Below are 18,361 nucleotides of genomic sequence, written 5' to 3'. Positions count from 1 at the left end.
AACTCTCCAGCAGCAACAGCTTGTACTATGCTATTTAACTGGCTTTACCTCAGTAGTTTAAATTTAAGAGTCAGCTTTAAGTAGAAATGCAGCAAGTGAAAACTGGAAAGAAGATTCCCCGCCTACAGCTGTTACCTAAAATTAAACACAACATTTCTCTTGAAATCTCAAGTGTGCTTCAAAAAGGCACCATGTGATCATATTTAGCATTGTAGTTACAAACATTTCATCCACAACAGATAAACAAAGACTTCATTGAAACATGTTAAAAAATAAGCCAAGGTGAAAACCAGGTATAATTACTTACATAATTGTATAATTTCATTTTAAGTGCAACCTATAACTTAGGAACACTTTCTTTTTGATTCTGTTATAATTTGCGAGATAGGCAAAATGAAATAAACTACAAATATTTTGGAGGGTAAAAACTCCAACCTAAAATAGATGAACTTGTGTTAGGTAGAATAATTCTATGTAAAGAGATGTGTGCTATTGGAATGGTACCAATAAGATGACTTGTGCAAAACAGTAGGTGGTCTTAAACATCTCCAAGGGGATTGATTAAATGGCTCCAATCCAGTTTAAAATGCTTATCATTTTACAAGATAGCCAGCAAATATGACAACAATATTCCATGTCTATAGCAATTCTATTTTTTCTTAACAGTATTGGGTCAAATTTTAAAGTTGTGATACCACATGAATTTTAAGGAACCAAAACCATTTTTTTGAAAAGTAATTACAAGTAATTACAAGTAATTACAAAAAGTAATTACACCACTCCTCATTGAAAAGCCTGTGTTCATCAGGTGTACTTACTTCAACAACCAGGATGAGGCACAAAGATTAGATATCTGGACATTATTCTTGAGAGTTTATTTATTTTCTTTGTATTAATATAGTTATAGAAAGGTATTAACTATTTTTGGCACATATAAAATAAACTGCACACAAGAGAAAGTACTTACAAAATCAAAGTCTCCATCTTGAGGGACTTTCCAGTTATCAGGGAAAACGTTTTTGGATATGTGGAAAGGTTCATGCATGTTCTGATTACAGTTTTCAGGGCTTTTATTCTTGGAATCTTGTTTATCAAAGTAGTCCATGAAAGAAGGTCTTTGAACTTGTGGTGAAGTAGCGTTTCCTTAGTTGAAAGAAAACAGACAAAAAAGGTTAAAAACTATTCAAAGATTAAAGCATTAATGCACTATAGACTAGACTTCACTAATTAATTTTCCTGGGGTTTGCAGAAACTAATACAGTCATCTGTATGTGATGCAAGCATCTGTTTGTCCCCTGAGGATCTCTGGCATAAAAGCTCATAGTCAAAGTACGATATTTTTGAAGCAAGATATAATGTGGAGAAATGTTCAAGACATTTCAGCGTTGCACACACAAATAATAGGAGAAGTTACTTCATGCAGTATTAATTTGTTGTTATAGAGACTGAATAACATGAGGTGCTAAGCATCCCTCTGGGTGCTGAATCCCCCAACTTCGAGGCCTGGTCCACAGGCACTTGTAGAAAAGGAACAGAGTTTCACTAAAGGTGGGATTTAATAATTATTTAGAAAAAGAACTTGCAAAATACAGCTACATAAATTGTGTCTAGATGCTGCCTAATTTAATTCATTACCAATTAATATTCCCAGAAAATTACAGGATCACCCTCTATAGATGGTTGCAAAGTACCCTGTCCCCATATCCTGGGGGATTTTTTGTCATCATCAAACAGCTGCAAAAGCTTTATGAAGCAGACAGGGATCAGCATGAACTCCTGCTCTTTTACCCTTTTCACGAAACTAAAGGTAAAAAAATAAAATTTTCAGTCCTAAATTATTGAAATTTGTTTTCATTTGTGGGATTTCAAAGCAAATTCATTACTAAATAGCATAATAAATAAACATTAACTGTCACTTCAGAGACCATATTCTGCATAGCATTGATACATTAAATGTGTCATGTCACTTCCTGGAAGTGTAACACATTTGACATGAAGATATATAAAATACATTTCCACAAATGAAATATGAAACAGGACAAATAACTAAGACTGGGGAGTGGGAGGCACCTAACACCAAATCAGACAAAACTATACATTTAAATTACAAGCATAACAAATTAATGGGAATTTTAATTTTATGTATTTATTTTTACAAGTGAAAAGGAAAACTGAAATTATATTTTGAGCTTGTGTTTTACGTGGTTACTACGACTTGCTAATCTCCTTATCTGACTTTACACTTGTTTTTATTCATTCACTAAGTGGGTTTTTCCCCTCTCTTCCACTTCTTATTTCATCATCTCTTTCCATCTCCTCTGTCTAAAGATTTTCTAATTCATTCTAATTTTGCTGCATGGCTAACAGCAGCCTGATTTTTCATTAATGTTTATTTTTGTACTGCCATATTTTCACAGAATCATCAAGGCCAGAAGATACATTCAAGATCTTCTAGTCCAACCACTGACCTAGAAACACCACAACCATGGTGCCACAACCCCAAGTGCCACATTCAGACACTTCTTGACACTGCCAGGCATTCCAGAGATGTTGCCCCCACCACCTCCCTGGGCAGCCCATTCCAATGCTTACTTGCTTTTCCTGTAAAAAAAAAAGAATTCAAATATCTAATCTGAATCTCCCCTGGCAAAACCTAAGGCCATTTTCTCTCATTCTTTTGCTTGAGACATGGCACAAGAGACCAACCCCCAGCTGGCTACAACCAGGTCAGGTCGTTGTCGAGAGCAATAAGGTCACACCTGAGTCTCCCTTTCTCCAGGCTAAACAACCCCAGCTCCTCAAAGGACTTGTGCACCAGACCCTTCACCAGCTCCACTGCCCTTCTCTGGACACACTCCAACACCACAATGTCCTTCTTCAAATGAGGGGCACAAAACTGACCACAGGATTCAAGGTGTGGCCTCCCCAGGGCTCAGTAGAGGGGGCAATCACTGCCCTGGACCTACTGGCCACACTATTCTTGATAGAAGCCAAGACTGCATGTTGATTTATTGCTTCTTTTCTTTCTGCTACTTTGAAATTTTTCTGTTCCAGTAACATTTCTTCTGGCATTTTTTTAATGTGTGCTTCTACTATCATGCTCTAAGCTTTAGTGATTTTGACTTTAGCTGCTTCCCTTCAATTCCAAAATGATTCCTTCAGTCAATCTGTTATTTCCATACACACCTTCTTTTCCTCACATTTTTTCATGTACTTTTTTTCTAATCCCAGATCTCTACTCACCATATTTTAATTAGTAACAACTAATAATTCAGTGAACTAAACTCCAGGTTAAATTTAACTGACCAGACAGCAGACACCTCTTCTCTAGATAATCTCCCAAGTTTGCCCCCACTAAACTCAAGATCACTTGAAGCACATTCCTCTGGGACTGAGGAAGGGATGAGAAGTAAACAGCAGGGATAATAGCCAAATAACTACAGGAAAGAGCATATAGTCATAGAATGGGTTGAGTTGGAAAGGACCTTTAAAAACCATCTAATTCCAACTCCCTTTCCATGGGCAGGGATGCCTTCCACTAGATCAAGCTTCTCAAAGTCCCATCCAACCTGGCCTTGAACACTTCCAGGGATGGGGCATCCACAGCTTCTCTGGGCAACTTGTTCCAACATTTTAACACCCTTGTAGCAGATCATTTCTTCCCAATACCCACTCTAAACCTGCTCTCTCTCAGTTTAAAGCCATTATGCCTTGTCCTGTCACTACAGGCCATTGTCACAAGTCCCCCTCCAGCTCTCCTGTAGGCTCCCTGTTAAGTACTGCAAGGTCCTACAAAGTCTCCCCAGGAACTGATGCAGAGAATGAGTCTTCTCTTCTCCAGGCTGAACAGCCACAACTGTCTCAGCCAGTTTTCATATCAGAGGTGCTCCACCCCTCTGATCATTTTCATGGTCCTCCCCCTGGATTTACTCCAACAGCTCCATGTCCTTCTTGTTTTGGGGGTCCTAGGGCTGAACACAGTATTACAGGAGGAGTCTCATGAGAGCTGAGTAGGGCAGGAGAAAAATGGAAGAATCCAAATTTTAAAAAAAACACACATTTAGAAAACAGATCCAAAAGAAGATAGTAGCATGAAAGAGGTAGAATTAAAAACAGAAATACATTGCACTTTCTTAGTACAAACTGTTCATTACTTAGTGATTACTGCCCAAAATCCCTGAAACTGTTTGTACCAAAAAAGATAGGACACCACATTGCTGGCCTTTCACAATCAATTTTTTCTTGTTTTGAGATGGCTGTACTTAAGTTTCATCCCTGAGACATAGTTATAAACAAAAAGATTGCCAGTGTCTCTGTGCAAAACTCCAAGTACCAAAATGTTTGCCCATTACAGGTAAGGAAATCTCCATTCTCTCACATATAAGGCAATACTAAAGATTTTCCAAGCACTGCTCAGAATTTTTAAAACTATTCTGCTTGTAATTTTTAAAACTATTATAAATAATCTTCCTTATACATGTAATAGAAGACTACCTACACACAGAAAACAAACCAACCCCTCTGAATTCCTTGCTACCAAATGCATATTATGGAAATTGGGTCAACAGGACTGAAATTACTCCAAGGTAAGCAAAGAAAATTTATTTTTTTACTTTGAGAGTGTTTTTTATGTTTTGCTAAGTAAGAATTTAGACCTCACTTCTGATTTTAACTGAGCATACAGTCAGTTAGCCCAATTAAAACAGCAAGAGCTGCTTACCTTCACTGCAAATACAAAAACTCACACAGAAAACCAGAAATGTGACTGCAAAATGATGAGACCAGAGGTATTTCAACCTTTTTTTTTGTTTCTTCCTCCAATGTAAAAAACCCCGGAGAATTTATTTAGAGATTAATTTTTAAGGTTTTGTTTTATTTTTATAAATAAATAAATGAAAAAAGAGACACTGTTTCAATCTCTAGCTAACCTAACAGGTTCAGTTAGTGTTTCATAGGAATGGGTTGACATCTACCAGTTTAAAGGCCATGTGAAAGCTGCTATCTCTTTTCTATTTACATTAGAAAACACTCAGGATCTTTATGCCAGAGCAAAGTGATAAAGGTTGCACCTTTCTTTTTTCTCCCCAAAATAAAATCATTTTGGTCTGAAAGTACTTTTTTAAACTTTCATGAATAACAGAGTAATGTTATCGTCTCAAGCATCTTTCAAAAACCAAGAAAATTGGAAGTATAATACGAGAAGATTCCCTTAAGGACAATTAATTCACTAATCTATTCAGCCACAAAAAATCTGCAGCACAGTCAGTATCACTCCACACTTCCACTGAAAGCTTATTGTGCAATAGCCTGTTCTATTCTAGAAGGATCTGGATTTTTCAGTACTTCTAAATATTTGCTTTTCAATAAGCAATGATCATGTTTAAAAATGTTTTTCAGCATTCCAATATTTAAGAATATCTGTCTTCTACCATCCCTACAAGTTGCCTACTGCAAAGACAGCTTGGGAAAAAAGGCCATAACAAACAACAGTCAGAAACTGCTGGCAAGCCATAAAACACAGAGAGCACCACTGGTGCTGAAAACACTCTACCTCAGCAATACCCCGATAGGAACACAGCCAATAGGGATGTCCCCAAATAGTTATGCAAGCACATTTCTTCCAAAAAGTATCCTGAATAAAATGGATGAGGTAACAACACAACACCAACTCTATGACACTGTTTCAAAAACATATCACAAATAAAACAAATAATTCTCAACACACATTTCAAAATAAAGAGGAATGCACACTCCACTCTAATATGTTTTGGCAAAATTCCACTGATGTCATCTACCATGAAAAATTATTTTGCAGTGAAGCATTTCCAACAGAAAAGTATTATATTAATATCAAATTGATTTTAAACCAGTTTAAAAGTTCTGCTGTTTAAAAGTTCTGTTTAAAAGTTCTGCTGTTAGTTAACAAGAAAGGTCAGCAGATGAGGGTGACCATCTCCTACAGAAAGGAGACTCCCACTACAATTTCCTGGGAGGGCACAGGTGCTGGTATTTTGTTTGTTTGGCATTTTGGAGTGGAGAGTTTACAACATCCAGTAGAAAGTATATAAGTCTTTCTCTCACTCTGTGACTACCAGGACACTGGACCTCTTTGCAGCTGCATATCTATGGAGGAAAGCTTTCTTCCTTTTGCCCAAAGCCATGAGCTTGCACAGCCTTCTACATCCATCTACCACTCAACTGAGGAACATTTTCAGCTGCTTGGTGAAGTTAGGGATCTGGCTCTCCTGTCTGAAGTGCTTCTGTGAACATCTTGTCATTATCTTTTATTCCCTCAAAATACACTGCTCTGTCACTATTAAGAGTCAGAAGCTGTAAAGCAATCAGCTTTTCAGCCTTCTTTAGACCTGTACATACCTATGTGCTCTCACCCCTGCTGCAAAGGCTACCAGAGCTTATGCAACATCATACTCTACTCAGGTTTTGTATTCTGTACATTCCTACCACTACTCTCTCCCCTCACAAGGTGCCCTGCAACACAGTGGCAGTAATTCTGGGAAATGGGAGGCAGAAGCCTAGAATGTCAATTTGACCTCAGTCTCCAGGCAAATGCATCTAACAGTGAACTACCACATGAAAAGCAGCACAGTCACCTCCTTCAGCCATATTTTTAGCAGGAATTGTGACTGTATTTTATGAGTGGGAAAGTCCTGCTGCTAACATTCACCCATTAAGCAACCACCTCAAAGAATTAGAGGTCAGGCTACTGGGAACCACAAGGAAGCAGCAGTAGAAACTGTATCAGTTGCTTAGGCCAGAGCAGCTGGGATTCTACCACAGGACAGATCTAAGAAATGTTTGACTTCTGAGAGCTGTGTAACAAAGTGGTTACTGAGTTCACAGGTTTTGTATCACAGTGACTTATACACCCAAGCCTTCATTCAGCATCGGGCTTCATCCAGTCTTTTGTCTGTTGTATGATACACCTATTTACCAGAAGTAGTTGCAACTGGCATCTAAATGGAAAATCCACATAATTGTCAACTAGTTCAACTAGCTTCAAGCTGAAGCTTTCAGAGACTTTTTGAAGGACTATGAACCCAAGTTACAATTTTTAATGAGGAAAAGTATCTAGCACAAAACATTTCTTTGCTTCTTGAGAATAAGACTTGTAAAACTGGTTTAATAATTTTTGGGGTTTTTTACCCTCACTCCCTGGAAAAAAGAAAAAAATATTCAATGATACGACTATTATAATAATGGAATATTCTGAGTTGGACAGGACTCATCAGGATCATAGACTCCAACTCCTGGCCCTGAATAGGACACCCCAAGAATCACACCATGTGCCCAAGAGCATTGCTCAAACACTTCCCATCAATCCATTCCAGCCAAATTACACTTTATTTCTGGTTTTAGCAAAACAAAGAAAATCCACATTAAACTAGCATTCTGCAACAGCTCTCAAAAGCAGAATTGACAACAACATTATTTAAAAAGAAAAATTCCCATTTTAAAAATATACTACTACTAGTGACATAAATGAACAACTTTATTACCAGTCACAGAAAATGGCTTGAGAACCAATACAGACCTGTAAACATCTATCAGCTCTATACATATACACCTATATAGTACACCTATATATGGCACCAAGCAAACCATCTTACTGGGGGCACAGTAAACATGCCTGACTGAAAATACATCTGTGAAGTGTAAATACCTAGGCTACAGCAACACTGAAACCAGCCCATAATTGAGTTTCCTTACAAAACTCCTACTGAAATTAAGACATAAGCTGTTATAAAGCATGTTTCACCAGCTTTTGCTTGTCAGCTGAAACACCAGCTGAAGTAAGAGTTTTGAAGCACCAGTCCAGAGCTATCCAAGCATACACCTCATATCACAGAGGAGACTGACTTACAATATCAAACAGTCCCTTACCCTGGATGCTGAAATCACTAAAAATAATGAATAAACCAATTAATGAATTCTTCTATCAACATGTAGATTCCACAGCATGGTGCATGTCCCACTGTAATCAAAAATACCATTGTATTTAATAAGACAGGAGAGTAAGTGGTGGAACCAAACCTGTTGCCTGACAGCTGAATGATTAAACCATCGCTTGCCTCAGGCTATCTCCAGTTTGCCAACTTTGCTGGAGTTGTGCTGCTCAAAACAGTCATCTGGTGGCGGGGAGGGGGGAAGCACAGGGAAGGAAACCTGCTGTCCCAAAGATTATATTCTTATGTTTGATTAGAAGGAAGAATGCATTTAAGAATTATACTGACTAAACCTAAAATGTTCATGTCTTACAGGGCAAAAAGTAATAAAACAAAGCCTGATTACTTTTCTACATTCTAGCTGTCGAATGCCACCTTATGACTTCTCTGTCCTTGTCTTTTAATACATTCGTTACCAACCACAAACTATCTCTAAGTTCCACCAAAGACTGAAGCAACAGTTAGAAATCCACAAGAAACCCAAACTGCACCAAGAGACAACTTCTTTTCCAGCCCAATGCAGATAGCCAATATAAATTCAACAGGGCAAAAAAGAGAAGCAGGGGCATGTTAGTGAAAAAGAGAAAAGAGAATGACCACAGGTATGGTATTGTTGGTGCACCAGAAAGCCCTAACACTAAGCCTTGCTGAAACACCACAAGGGGAATGTGAGGAAGCTGGTCTGAACACCAGTCTCTCCACTGACATATGAAAAGGCTTCTACACAAAAACAAGTAAAACCCAGGCAACCGAACAAAAGAGGTAGTATTTCCATCATTCTCATCTCTCCTCTACTCTACGTTAAACTTTGTAAAGTTCCTCCCAACTCTCCTATGTTCTTCATTTTCTTTCCTCCATCCAGGTACGTACCACAGAGTCTCTGTTCACAGAGTCTCTGTTCAGAGCATGCACAGGCATACCAAGCAAGACAGGATAAATGTTGTTTATTACTAGACTGTATAATGTATGTTGGGGCAGAAGGACAGGCCTCTTTTTGTTCCAAATCCCAATTTTATCTGGGCACAATTCCCTATTTGTGAAAAAAATATGGTTTTAGTTATCTTCTGTCATGGCTCCCAGAGGCCTCTAAGCATGGGTACTTATAAATAAAAACATATTATTGTTTCTTATTTTGTCCTTGAGCAGGGAAACAAAAGGCAGAAGGAAACAAAACATGAAACTAAACACAACAGCAATTAAATGAGAAGTTTGTCATAAATATTTTGTGTCTCTAGGAAGGAAATGAAATCTCTCTTCCCTAGTTCACAAAGTTTATTTCTCCAACCTTCTTGCTTGCAATGTTCTGTTATTCAGCAGTATCAAAGAGCACTTTTAAGATACTAATTTTGATTTACTATAACCAAATCATGCAAACATCCAGAAAGTGCCTACTTTGCCTCTAAAGGTATATTGGAAAAAGCAACTAATCTCCAAAATCTCCTGTCTTTGTCGAGACAAAGAAACACAAAATCTGTGTCTGCCTTTCAGGGACATAAAGGATTTTTATGTTCCTTCCTGGTGACATTTCTTTAGGAAACTTGCTATTGCTCCTATTTCAGCCAATAGCACAACAATCAAAGAACCAGAGGACCAGCTACAGTGGACATGATTTATATTCATCTTTAGCTGAGAGATGTGGAGGTCCCATTCTTGAATTATTTCTAGTTTTTAATGTAAAAAATGCAAATAATGGGTGCCTAATGCAAAATACAAGAAATTTCAGCAAGTAAGTGGTGAAACCAAACCTGTGGCCTGACAGCTGAATGATTAAACCATCACTTGTCATGAAGCAAACTACCTCCAGTTTGCTGGATTTGCTTTGCTGCAGTTACAGGGCTCAAGACAGTCATCTACAGGACAGGATGGAGGGGAAGGAGAATAATCCCAAGATTAATCTTGTTTGAGAAGAAAAAAGAATGGGATTAAGACATATACTGATCAAATGTGAAGATGTAGAAAGGCAACTCTCTAACTACAGATTGTAACTGGAATCAATTAAAAATTGAAAATAACAGTACATTTTAAAAGCAATGTCCCCAGCAGACAAATAAAACACGGATTAAGAGATTGCAACGCAAACCCAATGCCACCCTTCTGATCTGTTTGGCCTAGCAACAGGAATTTCCTCTCAGCATATATAAAAACTGCATGGGTAGTGTGGTGCAATTTGGTAAACTACTTTCACAGAACTTACTTATAAAGACTGATTTGTCAAGCTGCAGAGAAACTGCACTAAAGCCTAATTCATAATACTTCCACCCTAAAAATTAATTCTAAATTTTTTCATACTATCTTTCCCCATTTTTTTTATCACACAGCTGAGAACTCTAAAGGAAAAACAAAATAAAACCCAAAACAAACCACAAAAAAGCCAAACAAGCAAGATCTACAAAACCCCTTTTTCCTTCCAACTTCCTGTACACGCAAAAAAGTTTCTGCTTTGCACTTCCAAATAATCTTGAGCAAATTACATCAGGTAATCTTGAGCAAATTACATCTACATGCAAACACAAATGCAGCTTTGTATTTGCTAGGAAACACTACAAACTTATTTATTTGGCACTGAATTCCACTCTTGAGATATCAGCTCTCTATATTACACACACACAACTTCCCACAGCCTCCCCTCCCTGCAACTGTCTGGAGTTAAATATTACATTGTGCCTCATGAAATCAGGCAGCTACAGCCTGAGTTAGAGTCATCTGTTGATGCTGCCTAATCATGCAAATAATTCTATTAAAATTCATGGACCTCAATCTGCAGTAGTCTTCAGCCAAACAATGAGCATATCAGCTAGTAAGTATGTAAATTAACTATTTTTAAAATGTGTATTTATAGATATTTCAGTATAAGTTATATTTTTATACATTAAACATTCACATTTCTTTTTCTCCTTGTTACATATTCCCTCACATGCTGCCAAAATCAATTAGAACTTTTTAGTTAGGTTTCAATAATCTTTTGATTGTTGCCTTAAATCAACCATTGTTGAATTACATTCCAAAAAATGTCCAAATAATAATTTGCTTAAAAAATACAGATCTGCTAAGTGATCATGAGTTACAAAATGCTTTTGCAGCAAAATATATTACTGATTGCTGACCCCAAAGAGAGTCATGATACATTCCCAGGACCACTGACATTGAAACAGCAGCACCTCACATAATACACCAGTTTAGCTCCAAGAAACTGGTCCAGCTGTATGTGGGACAGGAGACAAAAAGACAAGCAGTACAATTCACAGAAGGACAATTTGAGAGTCCTCTAGAGAAACTTAGCAAAGCACCAAAACCAGGCTTCTGCTTTGAATCTCCCACTGTAGTCAACTTTCTCTCTACAAATTACAGAGTGCTTAGAGACACAAAAACCCCTCTCCCTCTGTTTTAACCACAGAATTTGACTCTTTAAAGCCTTTCATGATACAACACTGTCATGCAGCATGAGAAAACACATTATTAGAAGAAAGCAAATTAACAACATACTTTTCATGGTCCCATCTTCCTCTTCATCATCATCACTGTTGATTACCATGGTCCCCAAGTCTGATTCTAACATGGTGCTGTTGTGCTCAATCATTGTCTGAGCACCCTCACTCATTGTGCTGGTGGCTCTCATGGTACCAGCGCTCTCTGAATTGGTCTTCACCATGGTGTGAGAGTCCAACTCATCTTCATCCTATGGGGAAACGATTACCAGGACACAGCAGATCATTAAAACAAAACAAAGGTAAGATGCAATTACTTATTGATTAATATTTTATCTTTTTGTGACCTAGCTGTACTGCTGTACTCCAGGCTTAAAACTTTAAAAGAAATCACAAAATAAAAAAAATCTTCCATATAAAGAAAAACACAAACTCTTCTCTCTCTCACAGATGCATAGCAGGGTAAGTTTAACATGGCCTACACATTCACTTTGCATTAGCATTCAGGTTTGAGTTATCTTTGTGATTTTCATGACCCACTTAATCTCTCTGAGTTCCAAAAATCATTACCACAATTTAGAGAAAGAGATTTTGCTGTTTTGCAAGGGACTGTCAACAAAGGGTGCTGAGCACCCTTAACTTAGGATCATGCCCAGTATCTGACATTACATACAGAGCCCAGATGATAGGTTCATGTTCAATTTAGCTATTAAACAATCTCCAACAGAATTTTTGAAGTCCCTCTCAGAAACAAAAAATCAACTTGACTTACTTCAAGTGTTTACTGCCATTTTAAAATCTTTGTTACAAATGTGAGTAAATAACTTGTTAATACCACACATAAAAATAGCCCTTGAGCACATACTTACCCACTAAGTGTGGGGGAGATAATATCAAGGAGACAGAAAGTAACATTTTGAACTGGTAAACAGTAATGTGTCAGGAATTTGAAACAGAGCACTAATGGCAATCCAGTTAATGAAACATGAAATTCATATGGAATATCAATATTTGAAAACACTAATGGGAAAACCCACTGGTTTCCAAAATCTGATTTTGATTATACACACAACATCACAGAATTTCAGGAGTAATGTGATGGACTGTGACTATACACATTTTCTATTTGAAAAAAATCTATTACTCAAGGTAAAAAAAAAAAATATTCTCATTTGTTGCTTAAATGTAAGCAATAATACTCATCACTATGAAGTTACTCTATGTCAAATTGTTGTTCTTTAAATACAATTGCTACTTTCATGAGTTCTATAACCATATATGCATCCATTTTCTCTATTGTGTCAAAATTTCATTAGAGTTCCTTGATAAATGAATTTTATCCCTGATTAACAAAATATTTTAGCTACATAGTTTGGAAGACTATTACATAACCCTTGCTTTTTTGGCTTTTTTTTTTTTTTAATTTACCCCTTACAAATAACATGTTGTTGCTACACAGAATCACAGAATTCTTTAATTTGGAAAAGATCCCTAAAATCATCAATCTGTTAATCTGGCACTGCCAAATCCACCACAAAATCATGACCCTAAATGTCACATCTACAAGACTTCTAAATACATTCAGGCTAATATGTAACATTAAAACAAGTCTTCACCCACTAACAAATTTCCCCTTTTTCCTAAATCTTGGCATTGCTTTATAGATTTTAAATGTTAAACTATGAAGTAACTAAGTGCAGGGGCTAGGGAGAACAGAGTCAGAATGCCAGAAGAAGTAAAGCCCAGACTCAGACCCCTGCAAGGTCTGGCACTTTCTGTTTCTCACTGAACTCACTCCCTGGCATGGCAGACAATTTGCCTCTCGCACAGACACATGAGCTGCATGCCCTGAGTGCCTGTTTCACTAAGGGCTGGTCTAGGTAGATACAGAAAATTGAGTGCAGTAATGCCAGCTCCTGAAAATTATTCTATTGTATCTCAACTAAGAGACACAATATCAGATTTAATTTTGATAGTCTGGCTAACAGCATACCATAATGAAGCCAGGATAGAGACTAAACAGATTTAAATAAAAGTTCCAAATATCAAAAGAATTATTATTTTCCAGATTATAATTTACAAAAATACTTGAATTCTTCATTTGCATTCTTTCAGTGTTTTTGGTTTTTTTTTTTTTTTTTTTTGTTGCATTCTATTTAACACCCTACCCTTAAAAAAATTGTGATATTCCCAAAGATACAGACAGCTTAGAGCTACAGCACTAGGCAACTGTGACAGTGAAAAAATGAGAATATTTTGGTACTGCTCCTCCTGGTGGCAGCTTCAATTTTCTTTACTATCTACCACCAAATGTTACTGTTAACCCCAGTATTTTCTATGAATTGCATTTTCCCACTTCTAAATAGGGTACTCAGAAAAAAAAGTAGTTTTGCATCGTATTTTAAAAGTGCCAGTACAGTTAACCTACAGGTGTTTCTTTCCGTACTGCAATACAACATAAAGCTGACACAACATACTGGTGTTTTGCCTATTAATCACTACAAATGTGGCATCTCTCACATAAAAATCTCTGAGTTTAAGGCACAGTTACATCTGATTTACAGACCAGGCTGACTAATATTAATATCCATATTAATATGCACTTGCAGTGCATATGGCCTTAAATTTACCTAAGCTGAAATAAGAAATTAAACAAACACTTTCCTGAGCTCAAAACTTTTATTGTACAATTAATGGGAAAAGGTGATGGCTAACAATATCAACAACTATGAAATGGAGTCCTAAATTACCATTTTCATAACTTCTGCTTAATTGAAAAAATATCTTTTATTTCTTCAGTCAAATCAACTACCTGGACTTGGCCCAAAGAATAGCATTTCATTTTCCAATCTGACTGCCAAAAGCCTTTGTCTTAGTATTGTCTCTCAGCAAAGAGAACAGTCATCTTTTAGCCCCTAGGAGAATAAGGATCACAAAAGCCCACCTTAGTACTAGAAGAACAGTAGTCATAAAAAGGGAAGTACACAATTTTGATGAATAGTGTTTTCCTTTTATCAGGAATGATGTACTGAGACAGAACAATATCAAACTTCTTGTGGCCTGTGCACAGCCCAGAATATTTAATTTTGGAGCTAACACAGATTGCTTCCAGAACTGTCATTCCAGTATTTCTCACAAATATTAGATTCTGCTAATATGGCAGTAGACTACACTGGTTCTGAAAATGTAACTTAATAAAAATATGCAGTGGATCCAAGTTATGGATGTGCACATTTACATGAGAGATGAAAGTGATTTCTTCATACAAATTCTGATTCGTGCTTTACAGTACATAAATATTGGTGTAGAATTTGTGATCTGTTGTTAAAAAGGTAAACACACTGATTAAATAAACACAATCGCAATTTTAAGCAGGAAAAAAAAGAGAAGTATTAAAGCTGAAGTGTCATGTTCTCATACTGTTTATGAAAACAGATACAAGAATCAAACAATAAAAACAACTAACTCTGGAGTTAAACTGTCTGCTGCTCTCCTGTGTACAAGTAATAAGCAACCAAACTTGTATTTGGAAGGGATTTCAATTACACCACTGTACAGCAAGAGAAGGTGAGGCACAAGGAAGAATTCTAAAATCTCTTGAAATGCTACAGAATAATAACAGACTACAGAAACTCTGAATAACATGATAATGTAAAGTACAAGTAAAGTACCAGCAAAAACCTGCAATCATATGAGACTAACCGTCCGGATCTCCTTATTTACCAGAATGATGTTATTAACAAAATCAACCCTTAAGAGCATAAAAATGCAATCACAGAGGTTTGATTATCAGGATAGAAAATTCAAAAAGACTTCAGCAGAAACCACACCCAAGACTCCATTATATACTTGTAAAATCAAAGACCTCATCACACAAGAAGTTTTCTCAGAGAAGTTGGCCTTGCAGACCATACCAGCGTCTACATCAGTACAGAAGTGAATGAGCCGAGGTGATAAAGATTAAAGGATTTTTCTGTTGCCTTTTAAATATCAGTAGGGATGAAGACTGATAAAAAACTAAACAAGAGAAGCAAATACAACAGCAGCTACTGCTAAAATCTCTCTGCCTGTGGTTTGGCATGTTAAAAGAACACTAGAGGGCAGCAAAGACGGCCAACTCGGCTAGGTATTAAAGGAAGATTTATTTACATGCTGGCAAAATTTAGTATCCTGTAAAATAATTTCATTTACTATTAACACCTCATCATCACCTTTGAAAAATGTAGCTGTAGTCACAGCTATCTTTTTTTAAATCACTGCAGTAGCTACATAAACACACAATTTAGTTTGGTCAAGCACAAGGATTTTGTAATAGCTCCTAACGTACAAAGCCAAACTTCAACCTGCGTATATGATTAATACTGAGCACACAAAGATTAGACCCATCAGTAAAACAGGTAAAAACTTAACTTTCAGCACACAGTCAAATCCACATTCAACAGGCATCTGTCACAAAACAGCACTTAAGCACATTTTCTACCTACAGGTAATGAAGCCTTGCTGCATGCTTGTACCTCCCCAGGTTTATTCTTCCTATAACCAGTTTCTGGCGCCACACTGCTGTGGGTTTTAACAATATGCTGTATTTCTAACTTCAGGACACCTAAAGAATTGCAATCAAATCTAATTAACACATATGTCAAGTGTTCTTTGGCATGAAGAAAAAATGGCAGGGAAAGAGAAAATTTTAACACTTTCATGTAAAATTACATGTATATATATAGACAAATATAGCTACAACATATACATGCCAACATATGAAAGAAACATGAAAGCAAATATAAAAACCTTCAGAAAAGTAAAGCACAGTGTATCAGATTTAAAATACAAAATAACTCATCTGATTCACTAGCTCCTTTGCAACAACACTAAAAATATTGTAAAAATATAAAGGAATAATTACAGCAATTATTTCTTAGAGTCTCAAAATACAGATGACATATTTTCATAATTAATATAGGATTAAAAAAATAACCCTTTGTCTGAATGAATAAATAATTCTACATATAGGAACAATTGATTATTGACAGTTGGCTTTGGTGTTGATAATTGTCAACCATCAAGTATCCAAGAAGAAAAAAGGGATCACTGAAGTAGTAATTCCTTGATTTAATATTCTAAAAGACTTCAACGTTTCTCAGATCATAGCAACATTAAAATGTAAAAGAAAAGGTACAGAGAGCTGCTTGTTAGCTCACTCCTTTAAAGGTCCACACAAACAAATATTTAGACATGTTTTCTGTAAGCTGCCAGGCAATGAGTTACTTTACATTCCCATAATATAGCTGCCCAGCCCCAGCATCCACTTCACATCACACTTCCAAAAATGCATGAGAAGAGATTGGTCATGTCTCATAATGCCTAAACTAACATTTAAACTTTGATATTGGGATTAACCTTCTGTAGAACACAACACTTATGGTTTTTGCTTAATTAAAAAAAGCTGTACAACTACCTCAGCACCTATCAAAACATGTCAGTTTGTCACAAGGCATTCTCATCACATGAGCAGTTCTCATAACAGGCATAAAATCAATTCTGAGCACGCTATTTATAATGATATATCTCTCAGGAAGGATACAGACATGAAGACTGTATTCAGCCTGGATAGCTATCTACAGGTCTATAATACAAAGTTTTGAACAGTAAAAAATATTTACAGTACAATTTACAACTTCTCATCCTATAAAATGTTCACAGACGGTGGTGAAAAAGAAAAAATTTTTAGGGGGGAAAGTGACTCTTCCTCACTTGAAGGACAACTGAATTGATCCTGAAAATTAAGTACATAATTGTGAAAACTTTGCATCTTATTATTTCTTCAAATCCACACAATCCATACTACTTCCAGTTAGGTAAGTCACTTTTAACTTGAGTGCCCATTACTATACAATAAGTGACTTTAAGAAGGTATTAAAGCACAAAAATGTATTCAAATGTAACTGTTAGGGTTAAACAGGTTTCCTAACATAAGAAACTTCACAGTCAGAACACTTTACACCTTCCTTCTTGATGGGTCTCAAATCATGCACTAGGGAGTAACAAGCTGAACTCCTCACAATTTACATAGGAAATTCCTGGGGGGTTAGATCAATAAATTCAAGCCCCTGACAGGTTAACTGAAACCATTCTTTTTCAATAGTATATGGACTCAATTCACTGCCCATGAGAGAACTTTAACCTCAATAGACTCTACTAACACCAATATTTGCTCTTGCTTTTAGATGTTGTTAAATATATATTTCTCAAAGTTCCAGTCTGTTTCTACAGGGAGGCTTTTACAGTAGTATGATTGGGAAAAAATCCATTTTTGAGATGTTATTTTTCAAAACTGAAGTGCCAAGTGGCTATTACTTTGCAACTGAACAGTGACTCCAATTCTAGACACAGTCTAAAACCATTTATACATATTAAAATATGAAGAAATACATTTATTACTTACTGTCACTACTACTACATAAGGTAACACATAAGGGACTGTCGTTAGCTCCTTCTAGGACTGTTGCCATCACTGCAGACTTATCAAGACCTGTATTATCATCTGAACTATAGGATCATGTAGTCATGTAAACCACATACAAGCAGCCCTGGATTTCTTATGGGATTCTGTGAAACTGATATATAAGGAAGAGGAATGTGCAAGGGTTATTTATCTTTATCCCTCCCTGAATGCTGGACTGCTGACTTCATCCACTACCAAACTGTATACCAACCATACCAAACTGGCACTTGTATTATCTGCCTTCCCTTTCCAAAAGCAAAATCATAAACACTCAGAAGTGCAGAAAGAATTGGTTTTCTCTTCTTCTGGCAGTTCCATAAACAAGTTCCAAATTAAATGAAAGACACAACCTTTGAGCTTATTGTCAAATTATACATTATTTTGAAGTGAAGTGTGGGGTTGGGGGATTGATTGTTTCCTTTTCTAAAATGACAAACACAAATACTGTAATGATTTCATTTTATTCTTCC

At 36.5% G+C, this 18,361-nt stretch overlaps 1 protein-coding gene across 1 annotated transcript in view; it reads right to left on the bottom strand.

The window, feature by feature from the left end:
- Positions 1–18,361, bottom strand: part of STK3 (serine/threonine kinase 3) — a 127,138-nt gene that overhangs the window by 44,997 nt on the left and 63,780 nt on the right. The window contains exons 9-10 of the mRNA XM_054640889.2: positions 11,448–11,640; positions 968–1,143 (exon numbers count right to left, since the gene is read on the bottom strand). Coding sequence (XP_054496864.1) covers positions 968–1,143; positions 11,448–11,640 — 369 coding nt within the window. The remainder of the gene's footprint in view (positions 1–967; positions 1,144–11,447; positions 11,641–18,361) is intronic.

Source organism: Agelaius phoeniceus, chromosome 1 (genome assembly GCF_051311805.1).
Source record: "Agelaius phoeniceus isolate bAgePho1 chromosome 1, bAgePho1.hap1, whole genome shotgun sequence".
NCBI lineage: Eukaryota > Metazoa > Chordata > Aves > Passeriformes > Icteridae > Agelaius > Agelaius phoeniceus.
This window is presented reverse-complemented; position numbering and strand designations above follow the sequence as displayed.